Source organism: Siniperca chuatsi, linkage group LG11, assembly GCF_020085105.1.
Source record: "Siniperca chuatsi isolate FFG_IHB_CAS linkage group LG11, ASM2008510v1, whole genome shotgun sequence".
Classification (NCBI taxonomy): domain Eukaryota; kingdom Metazoa; phylum Chordata; class Actinopteri; order Centrarchiformes; family Sinipercidae; genus Siniperca; species Siniperca chuatsi.
This window is the reverse complement of record NC_058052.1, coordinates 7223167-7249223: the sequence shown is the minus strand read 5'-3', so window position 1 is coordinate 7249223 and position 26057 is coordinate 7223167. Positions and strand designations below refer to the sequence as shown.

General features: G+C 38.4%; 1 protein-coding gene across 7 annotated transcripts in view; it reads right to left on the bottom strand.

The window, feature by feature from the left end:
- The window catches only part of LOC122884563 (adhesion G protein-coupled receptor A1), a 166350-nt gene that overhangs the window by 4592 nt on the left and 135701 nt on the right, over positions 1-26057 (bottom strand). For 5 of the 7 annotated variants that reach the window (XM_044214628.1, XM_044214630.1, XM_044214629.1 and 2 more), the window contains 3 exons: positions 23784-23907; positions 12453-12598; positions 22-117 (listed from right to left, as the gene is read on the bottom strand). In XM_044214628.1, the coding sequence (XP_044070563.1) occupies positions 22-117; positions 12453-12598; positions 23784-23907 (366 nt within the window). The remainder of the gene's footprint in view (positions 1-21; positions 118-12452; positions 12599-23783; positions 23908-26057) is intronic. The other 2 variants (XM_044214634.1, XM_044214633.1) reach the window with 1 other exon arrangement.

Below are 26057 nucleotides of genomic sequence, written 5' to 3'. Positions count from 1 at the left end.
AGAAGCAAATCTAGGACTTACTACGCCGCTTGCTCCTTGCTGCCGTAGTTGTCTATATTGACGGCTGCTGTGACCCCGCAGATGATGAGGGGCACTCCACCACTGACTAAATAAAATCTGTGAGGTGATAGAGGGACAAAGAAGAGGGAGAGAGAATAAGAAAGTATGAGACTGTTACAAATCCTATATCTTACATCTGGATTACCACAGCACACTGTCAAAATGTGACTGAGAAATAGTTTTAGACACACAAGAGAAAGATAATAACCAAAAGATCCAAACAGACAAAGTGACAGATAAGATTATAGACTAACCCCAAATAACTCTGCGTTTTCTCAACTTGAAGTACAAACAATGACACAGAGGAACAGGCTTGAGAACATATTTGTCAGAAATCTTTTCCCCACTTTCCTCAAATATGAACATCCCAAAAAATCTGAAGATCGACATGCAACTTTTGAGCTTGTGAGCTTGAGTGTGTTTGTGATCACACTCTACGGGTGCGATCACACCAACAGTTTGTTTTCTTTGCTACAAACCAAAGTGTAAAATTTACTATGAAAACAAATCTGTTTTCTGTCAATGTAAGCAAGATTAACTTGTCAGCACTCATTGCTGCAATTTACGGCATCTGCTGTTCATAACAGCTCAGGAGACGTGAAGCGAAACCTGGATTTGAGCAGAAGGGGACAATGAATTTAAATTCTACTTTGTTTCCCAAGCTTTAGAAGTTTATGACAGTCAGATGTCAACATGAATCAACTTATACTGGTAGAAACTTTCATTTTGAGATTGTACCCTCTAGTTGGCTTGGAATATTTTCTCATTCCATACAGACTGCAGTTATCTTGAATGACAAACCAAACAAACGACAACATTTTCAAGCAAGTCGGTGTGGTTTCAATAGCGAGGTTCTCCTCTTCCCATACAAAGCATACTAAACACTTCAAAAGTTGTTGCAATCATGCTGGGAATTCACATCAGACATGAAAAGCCAGTAGTACATAAGTGCTACAAAGTGTCCATTCTTTCAAACAAAACTGACTCCAACCTTCATCGTGGTGTCACTGTCCTCAGGACCAGCTGTCCTGTCAGCACCGCAGCTCCCGAGGAGCTGACAGGACAGCAGCAGTACAAACTGTTTTCACCAGCCTCACTAGTATCAAAAACTTAGCGAACATAACAGTTATCAAATAAGCTCTATCAGGAGTATACAGGTAGAAAGTGTGGAGATAGGTCTGGCTATGTGAGACTGTCTCGCTCGGAGCTGGGGAGGAGGGGCCAACTTTGAATTTTGCATTTACGGAGAAATCGGAAAAATACTACCTATTGTGCCTTTAACAAGTTCATCAACATATAGAAAATGTGAGATTTGTGTGGTTTATTTATAGTTGAGGTGCCCTGCCTTGCCTGAAATAAAGAGCACCTCCAAAAATGTTAGACCAAATAATTTCATTTTTTATTAAATATAATATATGACATATAATATTAGGCTTATTAAGCTTAAGGGAAAAAGTAGTGGTTTTACATTACACAGCATATGCGTATTTAATGAGTGAGGCAACTGTTTAAACCGTCATCTAGTAACTAATTGATAACAAGGTTAGATGTGTGAGGAGGTGAATGATTGACTGATCATGTTGTATGTTTGCTGTGCAGTGCTAAATCAAAAGGCCTTTATTGATTAAAGTTAAAAAAGAAATCCTTTTTCTGTTTTTGGAAGGCAGGAAAACTCACTGCTGCACTGCACGTCAGACACTAAGCTGAAGTTAGCTTGATAATCACCAGTTACCACATCTGTCTGTTACATTTGATAAATTGGAAGCTTATCTGTTCTGTAGAACAGACAAGTGACCGACATCTAAAATACTTTAAAAAATGCAGATGCAGTGGATTGCCCTTACAGTTTACCTGCATTTGTGTGTGCATCACTCCCTTTGTTCTTTAGTTAAGTACATTTAGTTAGATTACCTGTTGTGTGTTTCAGTTTTATTATCTTGTAAATAAATGCTTTTGAATATACATGCTGGTCTATTTAATGCTACACAAGAGTGAATGCTGCCAACCTCTACTATTCAGAACTCTAAAACCCTTCTATCTTTACTAGCTATTGATGGTAATTTTGGTTGTAGTTCTTAATTTAATTATTAATCAGAGTTCCAAATTGATAGTTTAGTATATTTGATGAGACTGAATTAATTAACTGGCTATCATTTCCCTTCTTTAAGGGTGGTACCTCAAGGTGAATTTAATGCAAGTTAGATTATATCATTTAATATAAATATTGATTATTTCTGATAGCCCGAAGTGAATCACTCTACTTCATCATTTTTGTGCCGATTAATGTGTTAACGCTATATAATTTTGGTGCCTCTGAGGCTTATTAATTATCGTTACGTATTTTGGTATCCTTTAAGCCATTTTTACCTACAGCACTGTCCTTGTCCGCTCTCTCTCCACTGTCATCCACTTTCCTATATAACACTACGCTATTTCCTCTTTTTTCCTGTTCAATCTCAACCTCTGTCACTGCTCTAACCTTTCCACCACTCCATCTTCCTCCATCTTCATCCTCAGTTTCCTCCCTTCCATCCCTTCTCTCTCTCTCCCAATATGTCCTCCGTCACACAGCACTGTCCCAAAAATTCAATTACAATCAAGATGTTTGTCTGGGCTGGTTGGCGAGGGGTGGTTGGAGGGGGAGGGTATTACTGGCCTGTCACTGTGTCTGAGTGGAATGGTTCCCCCAGGGGACTCTCCTCCAACAGAAAGCCATTTACACACCCGTCAGCCAGATAAGCATAAACGAGAAGAACTAGTGGATGTTAAAGCACCCTGTGCTTTATAACCCTCATTCCCCCTTATCCCATCTAGGAAAGCCTGTTTGTGTTTCCTGCAGGTCTGTGCCCAAGAAAACACATGTAGCGTACATGCAAAAAATGCATAGCATGTGTGATCAAATGTGCTTACCTGCTTTAATGCAAAAAGGTGCTCCTTCACATTAAAATGATTGCCAATGCTCTCAATCTTGTGTGAACGCACACACAAAGTCTTGCACACTTTGACATACATACATAGTTTTTTTTGGTGGTCATTCTATTAAAGAAGGCCTTCAAACTCTAACAAAATGGCTGTGTATGCAGAGTTGTGCATTTGAGTGAGCAATCATCCGATATAAATAGACCCTGAAGTGCCTTTTAGCCAGCAGCTACACAGTGACTCCCCTCTCATCCCTGTTTCTCTGCTTTTGCACTGTCCTCTGTTTTGTGACTATGAATTGTCCTCTCCCTGGACTTGGTCCAGTATATACATAGCACAGCTGGGGACAACTGATGGTCATATAGCTCCAGCACAGCGCAAAGGCTTATGGGTAAAACTGGACTATGCAACAGTAATGTAAGTATTCAGCTTAAACAAGTTTATTTATTTTGTCATATATCAGATATATTTATGCTGGGTCACTCGGAGGTTGCTTCTGGGCCGGATGTGGCCCATGGGCCGCCAATTGAATAGGCCCGTCTTACACGCTTGGAAAGGGGAGGGTGAGGTCAGCAGTATTGAAAGGGTTGCAAACTGAAATTTCACCGCTAGATATCTCTAAATCTTTTACACTGCTCCTTTAAACAAAAACCCTGCATGTCTGAATGCCTTTAAATATGGAGTTAGATCAGTCTCAATATTAATGAATGCACACAGGATTCACAAATGTATTTCAGGATTTATATATAAATGTAACACCCCTAATAATCAAAACCGGCCAGTACAACCCCCTCAAATATCAAATACACATGATAAAGTGGTTGGTTTTCTTGATTCAATGTAATTAACAAGCAAAGAATAAAACATTTTCAACCCCTCCCCTCCCCTGTTTTGTGAGACTTGGTTGCGCCCATCCTTCCGAGTCTTCAAGCACCAGCGGTGCTAGCAACAGCAGTAACTGCATCTAACTATAAAGTGAGAAATGTCTGTATGTCTTTCCTTCGCATATCTCGAAAACCGTTTGTCCGGACGACTTCACACTTTGCAGGTGTATTGCTGGGGACCCGAGGGAGTGCAATGTCGACCTTGGTGCATTTTAAATACACAATACATTTAATATTAATAAACTTGGAATAAACAGCAAGCAGATCAGCTCTGTGTCTGAGCGCGGAGCAGTGGGGCGGGCCTTAGGGCTCTGCTGTATACACAGAGCTGGAGATCAGAGCTGAACAGCAAGTCACAGAAATGTAAGTGATAACATGCCTAGTATTAATACTCACGTTTCCTAGTGTCTCTGTCATCAACAAATCCGTGCTGAAATCATATAATTAAACAAAAGAAACCTTGCTGTAGGCTATATCAATCCAGCACCAAATGGGAAGCGGCCACGGGTAGTTAGTAACGTCCGAAAAAACTCCTCAAATACCGTCACACACATTATAGACAGTGAATTAACAGTGTTATGAGTCTGTATTTAATTTGGCATGTATCTGATCCACCAACCAGCACGTATTTTAGTGAGAAATCTTAATTTTGTCATTCCCACGTTCTCCCACTAAAATAGCGCCGCTAAACAACGGAGGCTGGTAGTGAGTTGAGGCAACAAAATCCAAAATGTTAAGTTTGTACAGTTTATCTTTATGGATTATATTGATGCCGAATTGACAAGAAGACTGTCAACATAGGACACCTTTTATCTTGTGTTTCTAAAGTCATGTGTTTTTGCAGACACGTAAGGAATTGTTAATATGTCATATTTCTTAAAGGGAGTTGGCGTAATATTAGCGCAGGGAGCTTCCATTTAATTAATCGCTACTGTATGTATATTTCTTAACGCTTTGTCACCATTACAGAAACACTAGTTAACCCCTAAAGTATGATAAGGTTGTCTGAGGTTGACTTTGGTTAGTTATTGGTTTGATTAATGGTTTACAGTCTACAATATGTGTTTGTATTGATTGATGGTGGCTGATCAGGGTAATTATCAGCTAATTGTACTCACTTTCTAACAGCAGTATGCAGTAAATGGTTGCCCTTTATGTGCGTGTTTTTAAACTACTTTACTAATTAAACATGATGTGCTTGATTCAGTGTAGTTTTCATTAACTCAGTACTGTTTTTCAATACACTGAGACCTAATCTGACCTGATTGTATACTGTTTTGTCTTCATACAATGTAATTATCACTTATTGTTATTACAGCATTGGTTTTGGCCTTGGTGCCCTACAATATGTATTTATCAAAGGCCAAAGTGGCTTTCCCTAGAAATGACTTAATTCCAGCCCTGGAATCTGAAAAAGAATTTGGATTAGTGTGAGTAGATATTCTTACTCAGGATAAAATTTGATGACTTGGAAGGACCTAACTGGAAACTACTAAATGAAGTGCATAATAGTCAAATAACAAAAAAAAACCTACTGAAAATATTGAGTGTGACCCCCTAGTCCATCTATGCATGTCATTTTTCTATGTGTTGAAGCAGCACTACCGAGGTCAAGCAATCGGCCCGTTCTGAACAGACACATTTTGAACGGACACTGCAATAGTACAAAATGAAAAGAGGAGCGAAAAAAGACAACAACAAAAAGAGAAAGAATCTCTTCCTAACAGGAGGTATGCTACTGTTATGGCCCTACCACTCATGAGTCAAATGATTTAATTAAAGTCTTATTTTCTGCTGTGTCATTGTGTTAGCTGAACTGTAAGCTAGCTAGGCTAACGTTAGCCATCATATAATCAGACTATTTTTACTGGAGCTGCTAGTTAGTTGCGATTATCTTTTATTTCTAAGTTGTATCTTATATTTAATCAGATCCAAGAAGGGGAATGTAGCACCAGAGAGGGAGAGGAGGCACAGGTGGCCAGGTAATGAGATCAAAGAGTTAAAATGCTAACAAGTTAGCTACATAATGCTGATAGACAACCTAGAATCATCCATTAGCTAGCTAGCTAACTAACTTAGCAAGCATTCATAACTCAAACATATTTAATCATGCACAACGTTAGAGTTATCACTTACTTGTAGAGAGCAGCTACCACACTACATGTTGAGGTTGACCAGCGGGTAGATGTAACGCCATAGATATACACAGTATATCTAGATATACACAGTAGCCTATATCTAGTAGATGCCGCATTCGGGCTTGTGAGATGCGTCTGTGCCGCTGCCAGCTTGCAGCAGGTTCTGACCCGTTCATATTGTAGAAAATGTCAGACTTTTGTGCTGCTTTTGAATGTTCTAACAAAGAAAATGTAAAAACTAAGAAACAGGGAATAACATTTCACAGCTGAGAAGTTATTTTGCAATATTGTGTATCGTGTATATGTCTATGGACAGTGTTGTGCATGAACGTGCTCAGAGAGCGCTGTTTATTGAACGTGTTCATGTTTTAAGTGAACGGTGAACTGAACACATTCGTTTGCATGAACGTGCAAATGTTTACTCCTGTGAGAGTTAATGACGCTCACGCACTGTGTGTTACGGCACCCGGCATTCCGGTGTTTTGGGTCACAGAATCTGATGGGTCACAGATTTTGAAATAACACATTGACCAGTCTTGGGAAATATCTGAGTGAATGATGATCACAAGAAATCATTAAAGAGTAAGCCCACAAGCCATCAGCCACAAAGTTCCTCCACTCAAGTCAAACTCACAGCATTTTGTAAAGGAAAAAAACGGAAGAAATGTGAACTAGTTAATTTTTTGGTACTGTGAATTTAGTTCAAAATTCAAAATTGTGAACTATGAAGTGAACTAGTTCATTTAAATCTGTGTGAACTGAACTTTGAGCTAGCTCTTGTCAAGTGTGAACTTGCACAACACTGTCTATGATTGTAACGCTACGTGATCACATTAAATGACACCCTTGAACTTGAATTGTACAGCATTGAGTTTTATAGGCCCAAAATAAAGTTGCTTTAAATTTGAAAAAATCTACGCTTATGTGCTTGGCTGAAGTAGAAGGAGCCATACAGATAATTTCAATTATATTTTTTTAAAGGTCCAGTGTGTAACATTTAGGAGGCGCTATTGGCAGAAATGGAATATAATATTCATAAGTATGTTTTCATTAGTGTATAATCACCTGAAAATAAACTATTTTTATCTACAGAAGGAGCGGGTCCTCTTCCATGGCAGTCGCCATGTTTCTACAGTAGCCCAGAACAGACAAATCAATCACTGGCTCTAGATAGGGCCTTTCAATTTTTTCACGAGTTTCTCCCACACACTTGGAACAGGAGGCTGAGGCGAGCAGTATTCAAATGGTTACATACTGGACCTTTAAAATAAGAAGTATTTGTGTGTGCATCAGAAATACATTTGTGAACCGTGTTTTTTGTGGATTTTTATTACATTTATATACAACAATACATATTTTTGTATGCATTAAAAAATATTTTTGTGCAGTGAGTCATTTTTATAGAAATCCTGAAATACATTTGTGAGTCCTGTGTGCATTCATTAATATTGAGACTGATCTAACTCCATACCTAAAGAAAGAAAGAAAGCTTATTTAAAGCAATAGTTAAACATTTTGGGAAATATGCTTATTAGCTTACTTGCTGAGAGCTAAATAAAAAAGATTGATACCACAGCTGTTAGCTAAGCTTAGCATAAAGACGGGAAACAGGTGAAACAGCTAGCCTGGCTCTGTTGGAAGGTAACAAAATTTGCCTACAAGCACATCTAAAGCTCACTAATTAACACCAGGTAAGCACTATTGCTTACCTGGGCAGATATTGTTACTCTGTGGACAGAGCCAAGCTAGCTGTTTCCCTGTTTCCAATCACTGAGCTAAGGTAACTGACTGCTAGCTGTAGTCTTTTATTAAACAGACATATATGAGAGTGGTGTCAGTCTTCTCATCTGACTCGGCAAGAAAGCGAATAACCGTCTTTCTGAAAATGCCAAACTATTGCTTTAAAACTTCAACATGTAATAGTCTAGTATATTCATTTCATGTTTTTCTTTTCAGTGGTGATGGGTCATTTTGTGATTTCAGAGAGATGTTCTACTTCACTAGACCATTTCATTTTTGAATACACATATCTCATAGTTCATGCATCGCCAGCCATTAATACTAGCCATTTCCCTTTCAAAAGCTTAGTCTAAAAATAGCACTTCCAAAACATCCACAACCAGAGAAAAGCAGATCTATGTAAAGCTATTTTATTCTGTGTCTCAGACTCTGCTTTTTAAGAAGTGAATATGCCTATTTGCAATTATCAATATTGACAGCTGGGGAGAAATGCTGGTGGTGACATTCAACAGATGTTTTAGATTCTATACAAGAAGGGAAAATATTCTCTCAAAGTGAAGCATTACTTTAGAGGAATGATCTGCACCCATCACACCAGAAGACTGTCAGTTAATAGCATGAACAGAGGTGTTTAAGGTGTGTGGTCCAACACAGTGTAGCAGATTTCTGACAAAGGTCAGTGTGATGGTCTGCTGGGTATGCCATCAGATGCTGTCAGGAGTGGAGGGACAGGCAATGCGTTAGATGAGGAGGAATAGGTTGGTTGTTGGGAGGGGGGATGCTAGAAGGAGAAATTGATTTGTCTCCAGCTGCTAAGTCTCATTGCATGAGCCTGTCTGACAGGGAGCATTACAGTCAATCACTGTGGATCAACTCGACTGCCGCGCCACATGATCCCTTCGCCTTCCCCCAGACAAATTATCTCATTCACAAGCAGTGCATGATGGGAGAGCCTCGAGAACCTTCCATATTAAAACCCAATCACGCGGGTGTCTGAGGATTTACTTTGCAAGGAAAGTGCTGCTTATAGGTTGAGGGGATCCTTATCTGTTGGGGCTTTTATCCTCAGGGACTTTCAGTGACTCTTCAGGAATACATTATTGAGCAGATTCCTGTTTTAATGATGCCAGACATTTGATACTGATCCTTTACAGATTTTTATAGATATTAGTTTCAGGTGGTATGCGTGATAAATGTCCATGTGGGTGCTACATGTGTGACAGTAATCCTCTAAAACACCTCAGCAAGTCTAAAAGCAAGTGAATAAGGAATTCCAGTAGGGTTCATATCCAGTGCAACTCCACATGCTTAAATAATTTTCTTGTGTGGGGTCATCCACTATATCTTCTTCAAAATATTTCTTAAAGTTTAAGAAAATTCTGGCAACTGAAATGGCACTTGATATTTTCCAACAACTTTAAGAAAATGACACTCTAAAACTGAATAAAAGATGAAATGACAAACAGGCATTTGTTAAGGTTCACCCTCTGTTTGCCTCCGCTCTCAAACCTCCCCTTAAAAGGGATTTCTTGTTGCAGCTTCTGGAGTTCAGCTCTGCAGCACAGTTGCAATGTGCAGAAGAGCTCACACAGCACCTTCTCACCGCAGAGGAAGAGCACCATATGCGTCCAAAAGCTGATCCTCTTAAACATGCCAAATGTCGTGAGTAAGCAGAAAAGGAATGAAATGGAGAATGAGTGGGGGAAAAAATCACAAAAAGCTGAAATTCAATCTGATGTGTGCATCTAAGCGAATAGGAATTAAATGGGTCAAAAGGCTAAATACATTTAGATGTGTGATAAAGCTCCTGGCTCAGCAGCCTCCTGGGTGATTGAGGTAATTAGTTATAGTATTGAGGTGATGCCATAGTAACAGGTTCTTTTAAGTCATTCGCTTTTTTGTCCTTCCTTCCTCCTCCTCCTCCTCCTGACATTCATCTGCCCTCCATTCTTTTTACCTTACAGGGTAGTAGGAAGCCTCAAACAGAATAACTGAGCCAAAACATTTACTACACGTCCAGTTCAGCTATTCCAGACACTTTACTCTAACAAATACCTGCAAGAATGTGTAGGCCTATCTATACCTATGGGAAAACTGCAGAATTGGAACTTAAATATTTTTAAACTAAAAAAATATACATTATTGTCAGGCTTTTTTGGTTTATGTGCTTGGCAAGCAATTTTCACTCAAGTGACTGGGTGCCATCTTTGAGTCCAGTATCCAGCTCTTATAATACATCTATACCAAATATTTTAACTGTTTATCCATTACTTTTGGCTAACTATTTCGACTATCCATTACTTTTAGCTATTTTGTTCAACTGTATATCTATTACTTGTATTTCACCATTTTATCCATTACTTTTAGCTTACTATTGAAACTATCCATTACTTTTAGCTAACTATTTCAACCATTTAACCATTAATTTTAGCTAAATATTTCAACCATCCATTACTTTTTGCTAACTATTTCAACTATCCATTACTTTTAGCTATTTTGTTCAACTCTATATCTATTACTTGTATTTCACCTGTTTATCCATTCCTTTTAGCTTACTATTGAAACTATCCATTACTTTTAGCTAACTATTTCAACCATTTAACCATTAATTTTAGCTAAATATTTCAACCATCCATTACTTTTTGCTAACTATTTCAACTATCCATTACTTTTAGCTATTTTGTTCAACTCTATATCTATTACTTGTATTTCACCTGTTTATCCATTCCTTTTAGCTTACTATTGAAACTATCCATTACTTGTAGCTAACTATTTCAGCCATTTATCCATTACTTTTAGCTAAATATTTCAACTTCTTACTGTTACTGTTTCTTACTGTTAGGTAACTACTGTATTTCACCTGTTTATCCATTAATTTGAGGTAATTATGTCAAGTTTGACCATTATGACCACCTATTTCAAATGTTTATCTATTACTTTTAGTTAACTACAATGTACTTCTCTGCTCGCTTGCTAACTAGTTTTTATGCAATCTCATAGCCTTAAGGTGTTCCAGCTGACTCGGGTTGGTGAGAGGTGGGTACTGTGCATCATGGCTGGGAGCTTGGTTACTGTGACAAGTAATTTACTAAAGATCAGTAGCACACCAATCGTCATAAATCATCATAAATCATATTATAATTTTTGTTTTCTTAAAATTAATACAATTACAAGTGCAAGCACACCTGGTTGAGAATCACTGGGCTAGAACATTAAAAGCCACAGGCAGTGGTGATGGCAGGGCTTATGGTAATGATATTAAAACAGCTCCTAGTCAGTCCTCTATAGTTCCCTCTGACCCAACTGTTGTTTAATTTAAACTGCTTCAGTTAAACTGTTTCTCAACTAAAATATATCATCCAAAATAGTTGGATGACCACACAAGTTCAGCTGAGAAAGACAGGAAAAGCTCTACTGAGTGCTACTGATGAGTGACAGTAATACTGTAGTTATTCATATTAAGGTAACTGACATCAAAAAAATGCTATATAGAGACCCTAGACAGATGCTTGTCAGTCTTATACAACCCCTCTGTCAGTTATTGTTGCTAAGCAGCAGTTTGCACGTCACCTCTAACGGGCGAGTCAGAGTTAAAAAGGCCTCAATTCAGGAATTTGACTGATTAAAATGAATTCACTCAACTCCTCTAATCTCTAGCATTTATCAGCCTAATTTTCACTTTAAGTGAATCATTACCTTTGAAAACCTAAACGTCTTCCCTTGTGGCAGATAGTGACTCAGATTAAAAATGTAGTTTCTTAACATGACCACATGTGGAAGAAATCTGCAAGGAGAGCCAAATGGTATAGGGTAAATAGGAAGACCTGACAGCTATGTCACTACAGAGTGAACAAAGCCAGAGGCTTGAAAGAATGCAAACTAACTGTGGATGTCTCTGCAGATAATCAATGCAAATACATAGTCGAGTACAGACACCTCGGCATATGTAGGTGAGAGAAGGACAAAGTAACCCAACAAACATACACACAACTAAATACATAGAATAAATAAATATATAAATATTTCTATGGCAAAAATTTACAAGTATATAAATTTGTGTTGCAGAACATTATTTTTCTTTCCTACATCATTAATCATTCCACCCCCCCAGATTTATCTTAGGAGGGGGCCCCTAGGTTGGGAACCACTTGACTACACTACCTAACTGTATATAAAGTACTTAAAACTAGCTCCACCTTGACCAGCTACAACAGTAAAATGCTACTTACGCATTGATGCATCAACAATCTAATAATTTTATGTGATTTAATGTCGCAGCGGCCATTTCTCTGCAGAACTTTGAATGCAGCGCCTTTACTTGTAATGGAGTATATTTACTTTGTTGCATTGGTACTTTTACTCAAGTAAAGGATCGGAATACTTTCTTCACCACTGCTTAAAAATAATAAATACAAGCTGGGACAGGAATAGACTGTGATTGTATGAGACTTCTACTTACATCTCACAGTCTCAGTCTGGCCATGTACTGACAAAAAAATGAAATAAGAAAGCAAATAATTGTGCAGTGAACCAGTCCTTGGCCTCTGAATCTACACACACAGCAAGCAGCAATAACAGTGCAAGAAAGATTAAAAAAAATACTGGTCTCACACACACAGGCACAAAAACACATATGCACACAGCCGTTTGTGTATTTTTCCATCTAGAGGCAGTCAGGGTTGAGGAGGGTTGCGAGGACATTTGTGCTTACCTCAACAGGGGCTGTCTAGGGGGCGGAGGCGGGTCACCATCTTGGCTCTGCGGAGGCTTCTTGGTCACCTGTTTATAAATGTTCCTGGCCGTCACTCCGAGCCACAGCATGGTCGACAGAGACGAGTAGTGCAGCACGACTCCGACCTGTTATGGGGTGAAAGAGTACATTGAGTTATTTATCTGACTTTTCTGAACTTTTGCTATATATACTGTACAGTATGTCTCTCTGAAAAAATGTCAGACTTATTATATTATATTCCTGTAACTCAAAGAAAAGATGTTCAGGAAGAGCTGCCACTCCTCTCTCAAAGACATCATCAATGTCACTCCAAGGATGTCTCCATAGACGTTTTCCTTCAAGACCTGACTGCTTTGTCTTATCCTTCACTAAAAGACAATAATACAAGAATGGAAAGACAGGTTCAAAAAGTGCTATTGAATCATCAAGGATGTTTGGGATAAGAGCATTATGGTGAGGTTATACTGGTGGATACTGAGCAGCTCCTTATCAGTTGAGTTAGAGGACACGCGGTGTGCACTGTGAATAACAAATCTGAATATAAATGATAGTCACGTTGACAACTATCAGCGCGTGATTGTTTTCCCAAATGCACTGTATACATATCTCCGCTCTTCCTTGTTTTAATATTCATGAATTATATTTGAATGGGGGAACTGATCTAACTTTGTTTAAAGGCTTTGCCAGCTCATAGAAAGAGTGGAGAGAGAGAAAAAAAGAGAGAGAGAGAAAGGAGAATGGAGGGAGAAAATTAAAATGTGCTGAGCCTTTTCTCCACCCGGTCAGTCTGATGTACTGACAACCTGAGATACCCAATCAAATGGCTTCTCTCCAACCTGATAGGCCTAGGGACTGAAGCTAGTGTAGCAGAGCCCAGATGCTAATTGGAAGTGTCCTTGAGCTGGTTATAGAGAGCAAAGAGCGGGTGGTAAGTCAATCACTGCTGCGGAGTCCGCACACTTCAGCCTTCATTAGTGCCAAGAACAGACTGGAATGTGGAAATAAGGGGAGAGCAGGGGTTCTCAAATGAACAGAAATCGTAAAGGTAGGGGAAGGTAGGTATGCACACACTGATCACAATTGGCTGATTAATGTCTTTAACACATTATTTTACAGTCTCAACACCCCGATCAAACAAACAACAAGTAACCTCTAATGTAGGAAACCAAATTGCATTAGTTAGCATAAAGTAAATGTAAAGCAATACAGCCATGTTGTCCATCTGGCAGTTTTTCAAAATATCTATTACAGATCACACAATTGCAGTCTGCACATTAGTTGTCAAGCATACAGTGTTTATGTAATTTACCCATTTAATCCAATTTTCAGACTATAAATGTATTTTGAGGCATGTATAAGTACAATTTACATATATAATACAGTATCAACTTGTGTCGAACAGCAGAGTAGTGTCACCTGTTTGGTGTAAATAGTCATATGACCACAGCTGCTTATTTCCTGGGTGCACTTCACACTGGAGGATTTCTTCAAAGATCCACAACAGATGGTTAGTAACATATTTTCTAAGTTTGATATAACAAAGATTTTTAGTAGATACAATCTTGAAAGTGTCTAGAACTGATATATTATTGTGAAATGTAAAAATGCAGTCCAAATTGCTCACAGCAAAAGGAAATTTGTCGGTCACAATACAGGGACTCTAGGTATATACATACATGTCAGTGAATTATCCTATGTATGAGTACTCTTCATTAATTCAGACTGACTTTAAGTCGGGTTTTGGACATCCTCAATCACAATGAGCCCTCAGAGGCAACTTGCAACAATGCAATTATCTCCCAGGTTGAAAAAATGCCATTCTAAGTTACTGTGACAGTGGTGGGTCAGATCTTAACTACACGGGAGAAACTGACCGTTTACCTGCAAGTCTTCTCAATTCACCAGCTGTCATTTTTTGTTTTGATGGACCAGAAAGTTATCTGTTGGATGAAATTCATTGTTTGATTAACAATGAGACCCCCCTCACCTTACCTGTTACAAAAACCCTGCATGAGACCACAGACAGTCAATACAACTCCACTACAGAATCCTATGATGAGCCCTCCTACTTATTTGCCAAAAAAAGATACATATTCCTTCATGAGACTGCCAAAGGAGTATAATTTAAGTAGGTACATACCTGAGAAGACTTTGGATTAAATGGGTTACGTATGTTTAGATAAGACCTATAATTAATCAACACATCAATAGGTTGATTAAGACAGTGTGCTACACACAGTCGCATTTTGATATTTTACTATTCATAGTTGCTGTGTGCTTTCACCTGCTGTGCCTTTGTTAGCAGAAGATCTGGGTAAATACATAATTTCGGTCAGTGATCGGATCAGTGAGCAGCAGTTAACAAAACAGGAGCTGGAAACGGCCCCAGAAAAACCTGATCAATCTGTTCCCATTAAAAAGCCACAGCTCCTGACAACTCAAACTCCCTCTTTCATCACATAAGATGGGTATCAATGATGCATAAATAAATGAAACTGCACGCCCATAAAAAAGTAGTTTGATTTTGACTGATGAAATTGTGACAGCTGAACAGTGATTCTGTTCATTTTGCATACGTGTGAGGTCACTAAAACAAAATGAAAAAGAACAAGCTAAAGTTAGCACGTGACACTCCTAATGTGTCTTTCTGCAGTATGAATACACTGCGTTTACAGCCTTAAATCCCACAGACATACTACGATATTACAACATACAGTCAACTTGTTAGCTGTAGCTAGTTAGCTTTGCGGTGCTTTTAGGTAAGCGCCCTTTCATGGTTAGCTATGTAACAGACGTGACAAGATAAAGACGTCATGTTTAATACAAGTGGCACGTGATGGACAAAAAAGCTTTAAGTAAATCCAAAGCCCTGAAAGGCAAATCATAATTAGGTGAGTGCACAAACACAGACATATTGTGCTGCATCCAGTTTAACTACCAAGGTTCAACTTCAGCTTTAGTAGTTAGATAGCGCTCTGAGGATTATGAAGTGTAGTGTCTGCAACAATTGCGTAGGTTTGCATATGGACGGTAGAGACATGTCCCTACCAAAATTTTGTGAGGACAGAACTGTCCCTACTAATGTTTGAGCCAGCTCGTTGAAATTATCTTTGGAGTGAAGTCATATTAGATCATTCCGATGTGCCCTCCCAGAGGCTGCGTTAAATTATTGGCTGAGATATGTGACCATGGCTTAGCTGTTAGCTGAGAGAGAGAGAGAGAGAGAGAGAGAGAGAGAGAGAGAGAGAGAGAGAGAGATCCCCCTCCTGATTTTGACAGAGAATTCGTTCATAAATTCAAAAGCCTTAGGGCTTGTGTCCCCTTGGGCTTGTTGGGGGTGGGTTGTTGTGTCTCTACCAGTGTCCTTGGTTTGCATACAAACAAAACAATACAAATAACAAAACAGTCCTAATATGCTCAGTTATTCAAAAGGAATCAAATTCTAACCTGTTAAGTAATTAAAATTACATGTGTAGCTGACTTTACTTTGTTGCAACTATCATTTTCTGCAAAGCTTTATACCTCAGTTATTCTAGAGTTTATTTAGAATGGCCTCTTTTAGCTTGAGTGTAGTGTAGCATTTTCTGTAAATATAACTCTGTCAGATGAATTGTTTTTACAATTTTACAATATGCTAACAGTGCTAAATTCAAAAGTCCCTCTAAGCTGTCTTCTATGGGCATATTCATTATATCAGCTCCCAACTGTTTTTGATGCATAAGTAACCAGCCTACTGGAAGCCTTTACATGTGGTGAAACGAGCTAAGAAAACTCAAATTGGACCCAATGGAAGCACAAAGCGAATCACAGCAGATACTGTAATGTCTAGAATCTCCCCCACCCCCTTTTTTATTGCCAGCGTTTGCCATCACAACTAATTTCACAGTGGCACACTAATGAGAAAATCCTCTGTAAAGCATATTTAAACTGACAGTTGGATATAACCTCAGATCTAGGTCACATCCTTAGCCAAGTTCTTTGGGAAGCTGGTCACACTCACTGAACAATCAACTGAGATGTCTAATCCGAATTTTGATGGTCTAAGGTAAGATGAGGTAAGGCGAGGAAAAACAAGGATATACTATATGTTGTTCTGCTGCTTAATAAAGGCAAACAGATGTAGTGAGACAGCTGGGGTGCTGCTCAATTCAATGACAAAACGAGCCTTGTTGGAAGAAAAGATAGAAATAGAGATAAGAGATAACTTTGACTTTGAGGCCCGTAAAGACATCGGATGCTGCATAGCGACAGTGCCACAGCGGGCGGGGAGGAGGTGCAAGACTGAAGAGTGGCATGCAGATAGAGAGCGGGAAGATGAGTATAAGATGCAGGTGGAGATGGTAAGGGAGGAGGGTGAGGGGCAGACGGCTGGGTGGGGAGTGCATGCTTGAAGTGCTGCGAGAGCTGCCAAAGCTAGTTTCAGAGCTCCTTGAAGTTCCTTCTGTCGGAGGGAGAGCATGTACTTATGTGTCCCCTGAAGAGGGGGTGCATATGTGTGTGTGTGTGTGTGTATAAAGGGGAGGTGGGATGATTGGGGGGAGTACAGAGAACTCCGCAGGCACTGCGTCCATGAGTGTGTGCATTTGAATGAGCGTATGTGTATATGTGCGTCGTGATCACACATCTCCTCAAGCAGCCCTGTAATTATTCCAAATTGTGTCTGGTGGGGCCTGCCTGGATCCCGGTGGGACAGCAGACAATCTGGGCTGCCCAAATCTGCAGAGTTGTCCTGTTAGCAGTGATTGGGTAAAGGAGGAGCAGCAAGAAACATTCAAAGGCCCTGGGATAAAGTTAGATGAATGAATGCTAAATAAGTTAAAGAGCAAGAGCAGGGCCAACTAAGTTGCATGGATTTGTCAACAACACCTGCACTGATACTGCTGGACAGGAGGTGTGAAAGTACCACTTTACTAATGAGGCATACTTGTGATGAAGGGTTTATAAGTTGTAACTAATGGATTTAATTATTGTTAATAAACCATTTATCAATACTTTATAGATCATAGTAGTAAGCAATAAAAAATTACTTTTAGGTTGCCATGTTGTGAAAAATATCCAAAACAAATCCATCCGGTTAACAACTGACTACTATTGATGGGTTATTGTAGTGGAGGGATAATTTAACAAGGACTTACTAACATTTATAACTGCAGGTCTCTGATGGCTTATTATAAATTAAAAAACGTATAACTCTTTCATAATGACTTGACTTTAAGATGTTTTAAAGAGCTAGGAAATAATGACGATGCACCAGCCACATAATGGCAACCCAAAAGTAGTCAACTGGTCAATAAAGCATTAAATCAGCTACCATCAATATTTTTATGATAACAATGTATCAAATGACTGAGTGTGAAAGCATGGTGACAATGTGAGGGGGCCGCTCAGTGATCTGTCCAGTGATGGACAGAGAATTATCACCTGAATCTCCTGCTCCCCTCGGCTTTATGGAGCTAGCAAGTTTCAGCTCGTTGTTTAGCTGTCCGGTCAACAGCAGACAGACACAGTTAGCAACTAGCTGGTGAACATAGTGGAGCATTTAGCAGCTATAAAGAGCCAGGTATTTAAAAAATTGTTATTGCAGGTTTAAAGACAGTGAAATAAGAAACACATACAAGTTCTAATCTGTGTCCCAGTGTTAATTGTTCAGTTATCTCTTGGAAAGTGACACATTTATATCAAAAACACTTTTTGTTTAGTATCCTTATATCAAAATCCCTCTTTTCTCCCCCTGTAACATTCAAATATTTTTGATGATTCATCCTGTACTTGGGGGCGTTTACAGACATTTATTTATTTAATCAAATGTGATTTGGGGCTATTAACTAATCAAGCCAATCATTTGTTAGTTTGTGGGTCAAAGTAGCTAGCAGAGCAATATCATTGGTTAGGGGTGTGTGCTTGATGGTGGAGGCCAACAGTCCTCTACAGCTCCATACCTCTCTACAGCACTGTAGCGCTCTATATTCACAAAGCCACACCCATTTTTGATTTAACTATACCATGCCCACATATTCAGTTTCACTCTGGAATACGTCACATTATGGAAGCTCTAACTGCCGTTTCACTAGCCAGGTTTTTATCCAAATGTAGTGCAAATTTTAGCTGAATTTCCAGAACATCGGCAGAAGAAAATGCAAATGAATGTGCATTTCCATCCACTACCGTTATGTGAATATTAGGAGTTGGGTGCATCAAGATAAACAGATGGTTGCGCTAATTCTCCAGTCGGGTGCCATTAAACTATTGCAGAAGAAGAGGGTGCAACAAGATGCCGTAACTAAAAGTGCCAGTCAAACCTCAAATGGTGAAAAACAATGTAAAAAAGGTGATGGAAATATTGCATTTCTGTTTGTTTCATGTATTCATTTGAAGAAGGTTAGAGTCTCGTCAACGGTCCACATAGATCTGATGTTTTTGTCTGCCACTATTTTTCATCATAAGTGGAAGTTTCAGTGGTCGTTTAGGTCACATGCTTCATGTATGTCATGATTTATTCGCACTTTGGCATTTCGGCATTTCCACTCAGGTTTTTTAATGCGCAAATATGAAAATGTGTGTAAAACAGGTGAATGGAAACAAACCTACTGTGACTTTAATACATTATTAGCAAGTTATGCTAGATGAGAGGACTGCCAATTTATTGGTCAGGCTCTACAACTTATTAACCCTTAACAAAGTATTCCTCATTAGAAAATGGTGATCTAAGCATCAATAGACTATTAAAACTGCATATTGGTGTGGCTATATTTTGATCTTGCATTGGTGGTATTGATGGATTATTTAGAGTGTGAACCCCATCCTCGAGATGACTGTCAGCAGAGTGAAGAGTTGAATTATTATTACATATGGTAAAGTTATTAATGTGATGTTAAACAGCAGGGAGCAGGTGAGTGAGGGAAGCTGCATTTCATGGCAAACACCAGCCGTTTTGTGTCAGTTACAGTTGTGGAGGAAGACTTGATGGCTGTGACACGAGTGGTGACTTCTTACAGACTTCTCTGTCACAGAGTTTCCTGCTAGGCAGCTCAGGCAAAGCTGGCTGCCATGAAATATGACGCTCTGCATTTCAGCATGTAGAGGTGGAGTCTTTACACTGTGGAATAAGGGGCCACCTAAAGGGGCTTGTGACAGCAGAAGAGGCAGCTGAGTCCCAGAATGGAGCAAACAAGGCGCATTGATAGAGAACGGAGTGAGTGAAGGCAGTTGAAGCTGTGAGTGAAAAGTAGAAAAGAAGTGCACATCAATCACTTTGTGGCTACATACAGTAAATGCCCCCCAGCTGAGGTGAGCTGACAGTAGAGGATGCTCTGCTTCAGCTGATGTTTCATGCTCACAACCTGAACAGGTCCAGCTATCAATCAACTGGAAAAGAAATCCACCAGGACCATATGGCTTTCCAACCATGTGAAAAAGTAAAAACATTTTTACTTTTTTATTCTCACTTCCTCAATTCTCTTTTTGACACAGACTCTTATTTCGACACAGATTTCAACTACCTCAAACATATGTTCCATCACTTATCTGTCACTTCAAAATGGTTTAGCTATTTCCATCAACAATGCAATCAGATTAACACCATGGCCCATATAACAAGAATATTTTTGTTTTTTCCAGTTCCTCTACAATGTTACTGTATATACAGTCTATCTTCACTAGATGCATTACAATTTCATATACTGTAAGGTCTTCCTCCTTGTTACACCTCCATTCTTGCTGTATAACAACCTAAAAACAGTGAGGTGCCAGCAGGCAGGAAAGCATTTCTCTGACCTGTTTCCAAATCTATCCTGACATCCCAAATCCCCATGTCCCTCCACAGCATTCGCTCACTCATTAATAACTGTGGGCTGCAAAGATGGAGGTACCACCCATGCGACCACACACTGATTGCAAAGGGTCAGAGAGTCCAACTGCAGGGACACACTGCTGCATCACAAGATGGCACAAGCTGGCTTCCCTATATCCATCATCTTAGGTAGTAGAAGGTGGTATTGTGTGTCAGTAAAAATGTTCTATTTTGTCTATTTATATTTTGCACACTTAAGGTTGAGAATTTCTCATTATGTATGAAATGTCCGAAAACATGCGGGAAGGACTCCTTTACAAGCTGCCCCCTTTATGTAAGCAGAGAGATGAAGCTTGATGCAAGTGAAAGTGAAACTAATGATGACAGAAGAATGAACATGCGGTAACACTTTCTATGTAGCCCATGTATATAATGCATTATAAAAATACGTATAATGCGTTATACTGTTCTTATAGCAACATATTATTACAGTTATAAGCACTCATAAATATTCATAATGCTTTATAACAATAAACATAACACATTACAAAGCATTTTATAATGACTTATAATACTTCATAATTGCTGGTCACTCATTGACATTGTTTTGGCAAGGATCATAGTGTATTATAATTCTCATAGTTGTAATACATTGTAACCATTGTATAATGCATTATAATCACTGTTAATGCACATAATGTTATTGCATTGCATTATGAAATGATTATAATGGATTACAACTATGTTTCTTTTGGGAAAACATTCCATTAGTGAAATGTAAATGTCCATCATTCAATTGTTCATCATCAAAAAGTTGTGTCAAATTGGAAAACTCAATTTCTGTTATGACCAGTGGTGGACGAAGTATTCAGATCGTTTATTTAAGTAAAAGCACTAATACCACACTGTAAAAATACTCTGTTACAAGTAAAAGAACTGCATTGAAAATGTTACTTAAGTATACTCTGGAAAATATACTTAAAGTATTAAAAGTAAAAGTACTCAATGCAGAAAGAAAAATGTCCCCTGTGACTGTTATACTATTACATATTATATCATTAGATTATTATTACTCATGCATTTATGTAAAAACAGGATTTTACTATTGTAGTTGGTTGAGGTGGAGCTGATTTTGAACTATTTTGTATAGGACTGCAACGAATGATTATTTTCATTATGAATTCATCTGCTGATTATTTTCTCCATTAATCAGTTGAAAGTAGTGAGAAATGCCGTCACAATTACCCAGAGCCCAAAGTGACGTCTTCACAATGCTTGTTTTGTCCAACCAACAGTCCAAACCTCAAGATTGTTAACAATTTTTAAAAAGGAGGAGGGTTATTAAAAGGAAAAGCAGCAAATTTTCACATTTGTGAAGCTGAAACCATTAAATGTTTTTACATGAAAAATGACTTAAATGATCAAAATAGTTGCCAATTGATTTTCTGTCAATCGACTAATTGATTAATCGACTAATTGTTTCAGCTGTACTTGTAAAAACTGTTGGGTAGTTTAATTTCTAACAAAACATCAAATTTGATAAACGCTTCCTATGTTTTGTGTGTAAAAATCTTAATTTTTAAAAGTAACTAGTAACTAAAGCTGTCAGATAAACGCAGTGAAGTAAAAAGTACAATATTTCCCTGTAGTGGAGTAGCAGTAGAAAGTAGCGCTGCTTCTTTTATACAGTGTATGGTTTTTACCGGTGCAGAAGCCACTGACGATGTAAATTGTAATATTACTACTAGAAGGTTCATGCAGCACAATAGTTTGATTCTCTCGGTATGTAATGATGTTGCACCGTCTAGTCGCTGTTTGTTTATGTATTGTACTGCTGTAATGTCGGTAAAGACTCGTTTCAGTAATTAGCCTGTTCCGTAATTAGCCTCGCTAAGTGTTAAGCTAACTGACTAGCCTAGCTTGCGTTAAATCCAACACTGTGCTATTTTTTCACTTTACTTAAAGCTCCCAATGACCACTTAGATTAACTTATAATCACATTAGAATGCATTATAACAGTGATTACAATGCATTAGAATTGTTATAATGTATTACAACTATGAGAATTATAATACACTGTGATCCTTGCCAAAAAAATGTCAGTGAATGACCGGCAATTTATTTATTATTATTTATTTATTTAAGTATTATGATACTTTACCTTATAAGTCATTATAAAATGCTTTATGTGTTATGATTATTGTTATAAAGAATTATGAATATTTATGAGTGCTTATAACTGTAATTATAAATTGCTATAAGTAATAACAGTATAACAGTATAACAAATTAAATGCATGTTTATAATGCATTATAATGCATTATAGACATGGGCTTAATAGAAAGTGTTACCGAACATGCAGACAAGATGCAGACGAGTTAGTCGCCTCATCGAGGCTCTATGAGGCTGTACTTAGGAACAGCAGTGCTTTGACCTAAATGCTAACATGCTCACAATGACAATGCTAACACGCTGATGTTTAGCAGGTATAATGTTTACCATGTTCACCATCTTAGTTTAGAGTTTAAGTATTTAGTCATAAACCGAAGTGTTGGAATAATATAAATTCTGACCTGATGATTAGTTCTAAATAAAATGTCAGGTCATCACCAAAATCATTACAATTCATCCTGAGTTAGACATTAAAGTGTGTACCGAATAATATCCATCTAATAGTTATCGAGTTATTTCACTCAAAGCTACAAATGTCAACCTCATGGAAGCGCTAGAGGAAAAGTTAAAGCACCAAACTCATCAGGATTAATCCTCTGGGAACCATGACTGTCTGTACCAAATCCTTCAAGTAGATATTGAGATGTTTCACAGCATAAGTGAAAACATTGACATGCTGGTGGCCCTAGAGGAAAAGTCAGTATTATTCATCCTCTGGAGACCATGAATGTCATGGAAATCCATCCGATAATTGTTGAGATATTTTAGACCAAGCTTTGGGCTTTTGGGAACACCACAACCCTATGTTGACCACCTACAGACCAAACTTGTGTATGAGTGTGACCACTGAAAGCCTTTTGCTTCAGTTAAGTGTGCATGAGTGTTACAAAAAAAAAAGTCATAATACCTGTGATAATGTAATGAACAGTGAAATGGTAACTGCAAGGTTAAACTTCCATGGAAAAACATATTTGTATGGCATTCTAATGACCAGAAAATGTTTTATATTCTGCCACTTTCCAAAACGTCCACAAAAATGATATACAATTTGAGCTATAACGCACCCCACTAACTCTAGGCAACAAAAGTGGACACAGACAGACAATAGGGAGACAGAGAGTGAGTGCATTCATGATGGGAAAGCCTGAATCATCAGGACTTATTGTGCCACTTTACTAAAAGAGTGACCAGGCCATACATGCAGCTGAAGCATGAAAGACACATAAAGCTGGGTTACTATACGTCCACATAGGGCTCTCGGGGCCCTGGTTGCCATTACCTATAGACATTCATAACCAATTTTCTGAAAAGCTTTGAGAGTGGGATGAATGAAAAGGGAATGCACTTACTGCTTGACAGATGATGGGGTATTTGATTCGATTGATGCCGCCGGCAAACACTGCAAAGGTCAGAGCCGTGTGGAAACAGAAGTTGAGAAGCATATGCCATCCTTTCCGACTGATGCGGATTGCGCTGCCAAAAAAGACCAAGAATCAAAAAAATTAGCAGGTACATACCATACCCCACAGTGTTTTATGATTTATCACAAAGTAAAATCTCATTGAGATTCAGTTTTCAAGGTGCATTGCCCATCAGTTATTTCAAGTATGATTTAAGCCAGCCTTTTACAAGGTCTGTATAAATTGCCCTTTTCTTTTACCTTGCTACTGCCATATAGATTAACAACCACAGTAGAGCCTGAAGAATGCTGTTCATAGAGTTTGAGTAGTGCAAACAAGACATTACATATTCCACTACCAATACATTTGCTGAATAATAGAATATTTTAAAGTACACTGAATTTTTTTAAAATCTTGGCTTAGCTTTAAAAAGTAAGTAAAGATTCACACTAAATATTTTCAAGTTGAGTCAACATCATTCTAAACTAACTGATTTTTTTTTAAGTTAAGGCAAATCATTCATCAGAGTTATTTTTTAAAACTGTTATAAGCCAGTTGCTTTTCATGGCATCAAATAGTGCAATTTTATTTTTTCTTACCATGCTTAGCAAGCTCTATTTTGTTTAAAGGCATATTTAATGTGGATGTCCAGTCAGTGTTGATGGGAAATGTAGTCAACTGAAGCAATAAATTCCTCAGTGCGTGCGTGCTATACTGACCGAGAAAGCAGAGGTCTCCTGCTCGCGGAGGCTTGCTGGCAGTGCCTACATGTACCAGGATGCATTGCATGCAAGCTTCTGACGCCCACGCCCACCCAGAGGGCCACTACAGCTCTGAGCAAGCTAGCTGCTGGGTGCTAATCAAAGTTACACAACGTTGCCAAGTAATTTAATTCCTGCATTTGACCTTTTTTTTTTCACACATAGCTATATCATTACCTTCACGGCATGTCTATCAAGTAAATTTACATCCAGCAGCAACATACACACACATACCAGCGAGGCTCACGTAGCAGAACGGGCTTCTGTATAACAACAAAGCTAACGCTAGCTGAGCTAGCGCTGCAGTATAAAGTTCCACAAAAAACAACATGAATAAACAGTTACCGGCATCCAACCTACTACTCTCGTTATTTAGTTGGCTTTAAAAAAGGCTTAACATGCACGCCGTTTCTCTTGACTGTCCCTCAATATTACAACATTAGTCCAACATCGCCCCAGCCTGTGGGAGTACCACCCTAGCCTATAGCTATTACTTTGTTGGCCAAAACAGAGTGTTAGGTGACAAAAATACTCATTAATGGTCATCTGCCCTCTCTGCCATGCTCGTCTTAGTTGTCTTTTTCAGTTTATCTTTGGGATCCTGAAGAAGGTCTCCATGGAGGAATGTGTTGCTTCAATCAACTGCATTTATCATCAACACTGATTGGACATCCACATAAAAGGTGCCAAATTTTGCCTTTAATAAGAGTAACATAGGGGTTTATATCTGATTGTAGATAATTGAACATTTCAACAAATAGAGAGACAGAATTTTTGCCATCAACTCATAAAATTGAATTGGGTACCATGTCATCAATCACGCACACAACATCACACATGGTCTAACCGCATTCACGTTTAATAACTAACTGTATTACAACAATGGCATTGTGGGACAGTGCAACCATTGTAGAACACTGTAACAATGCAGGAACACACATAAAATTAGACTTTCCCATGAGTCTGTGGCCCCGGTGCATGCTGGGAGGTTTGCCTACATGTCTACCATGGGACCCTACAATATAAACTCTAAACTCAAAATTCTAATTTTAGTTTGACTCAAACTTAAAATTTGGCCTCCATTGCAAACTTAACTTATTCCAAATAAAAAATAACATTTTGGTCAGAGTCTAAAATCAAAAATCTAGACTACACGAAAAGTCAACAGCTAAAGTCAAAATGTAAACTTTAATTACATTTTTTTGCATTTATACTATGTGATTGTCTATCAGAACCATATTGCTGTCTTTCATTTTGTTTCTGATTAAACTTTCAGAGGTATAGTGTCTTCAGGAATGTTTAAAATCTTCCCTACACATACACAGTGAAATACACTGTAGCATACAAAAGGTTAAGAATAATTTAAATCCTGTTGACAAAATGGTAACAATTCCAACAAACTGTATAATCTTTATTTTAGAATGATGGACCTCAGGCAAAGGGCTGTTCACAGATTCCTAGT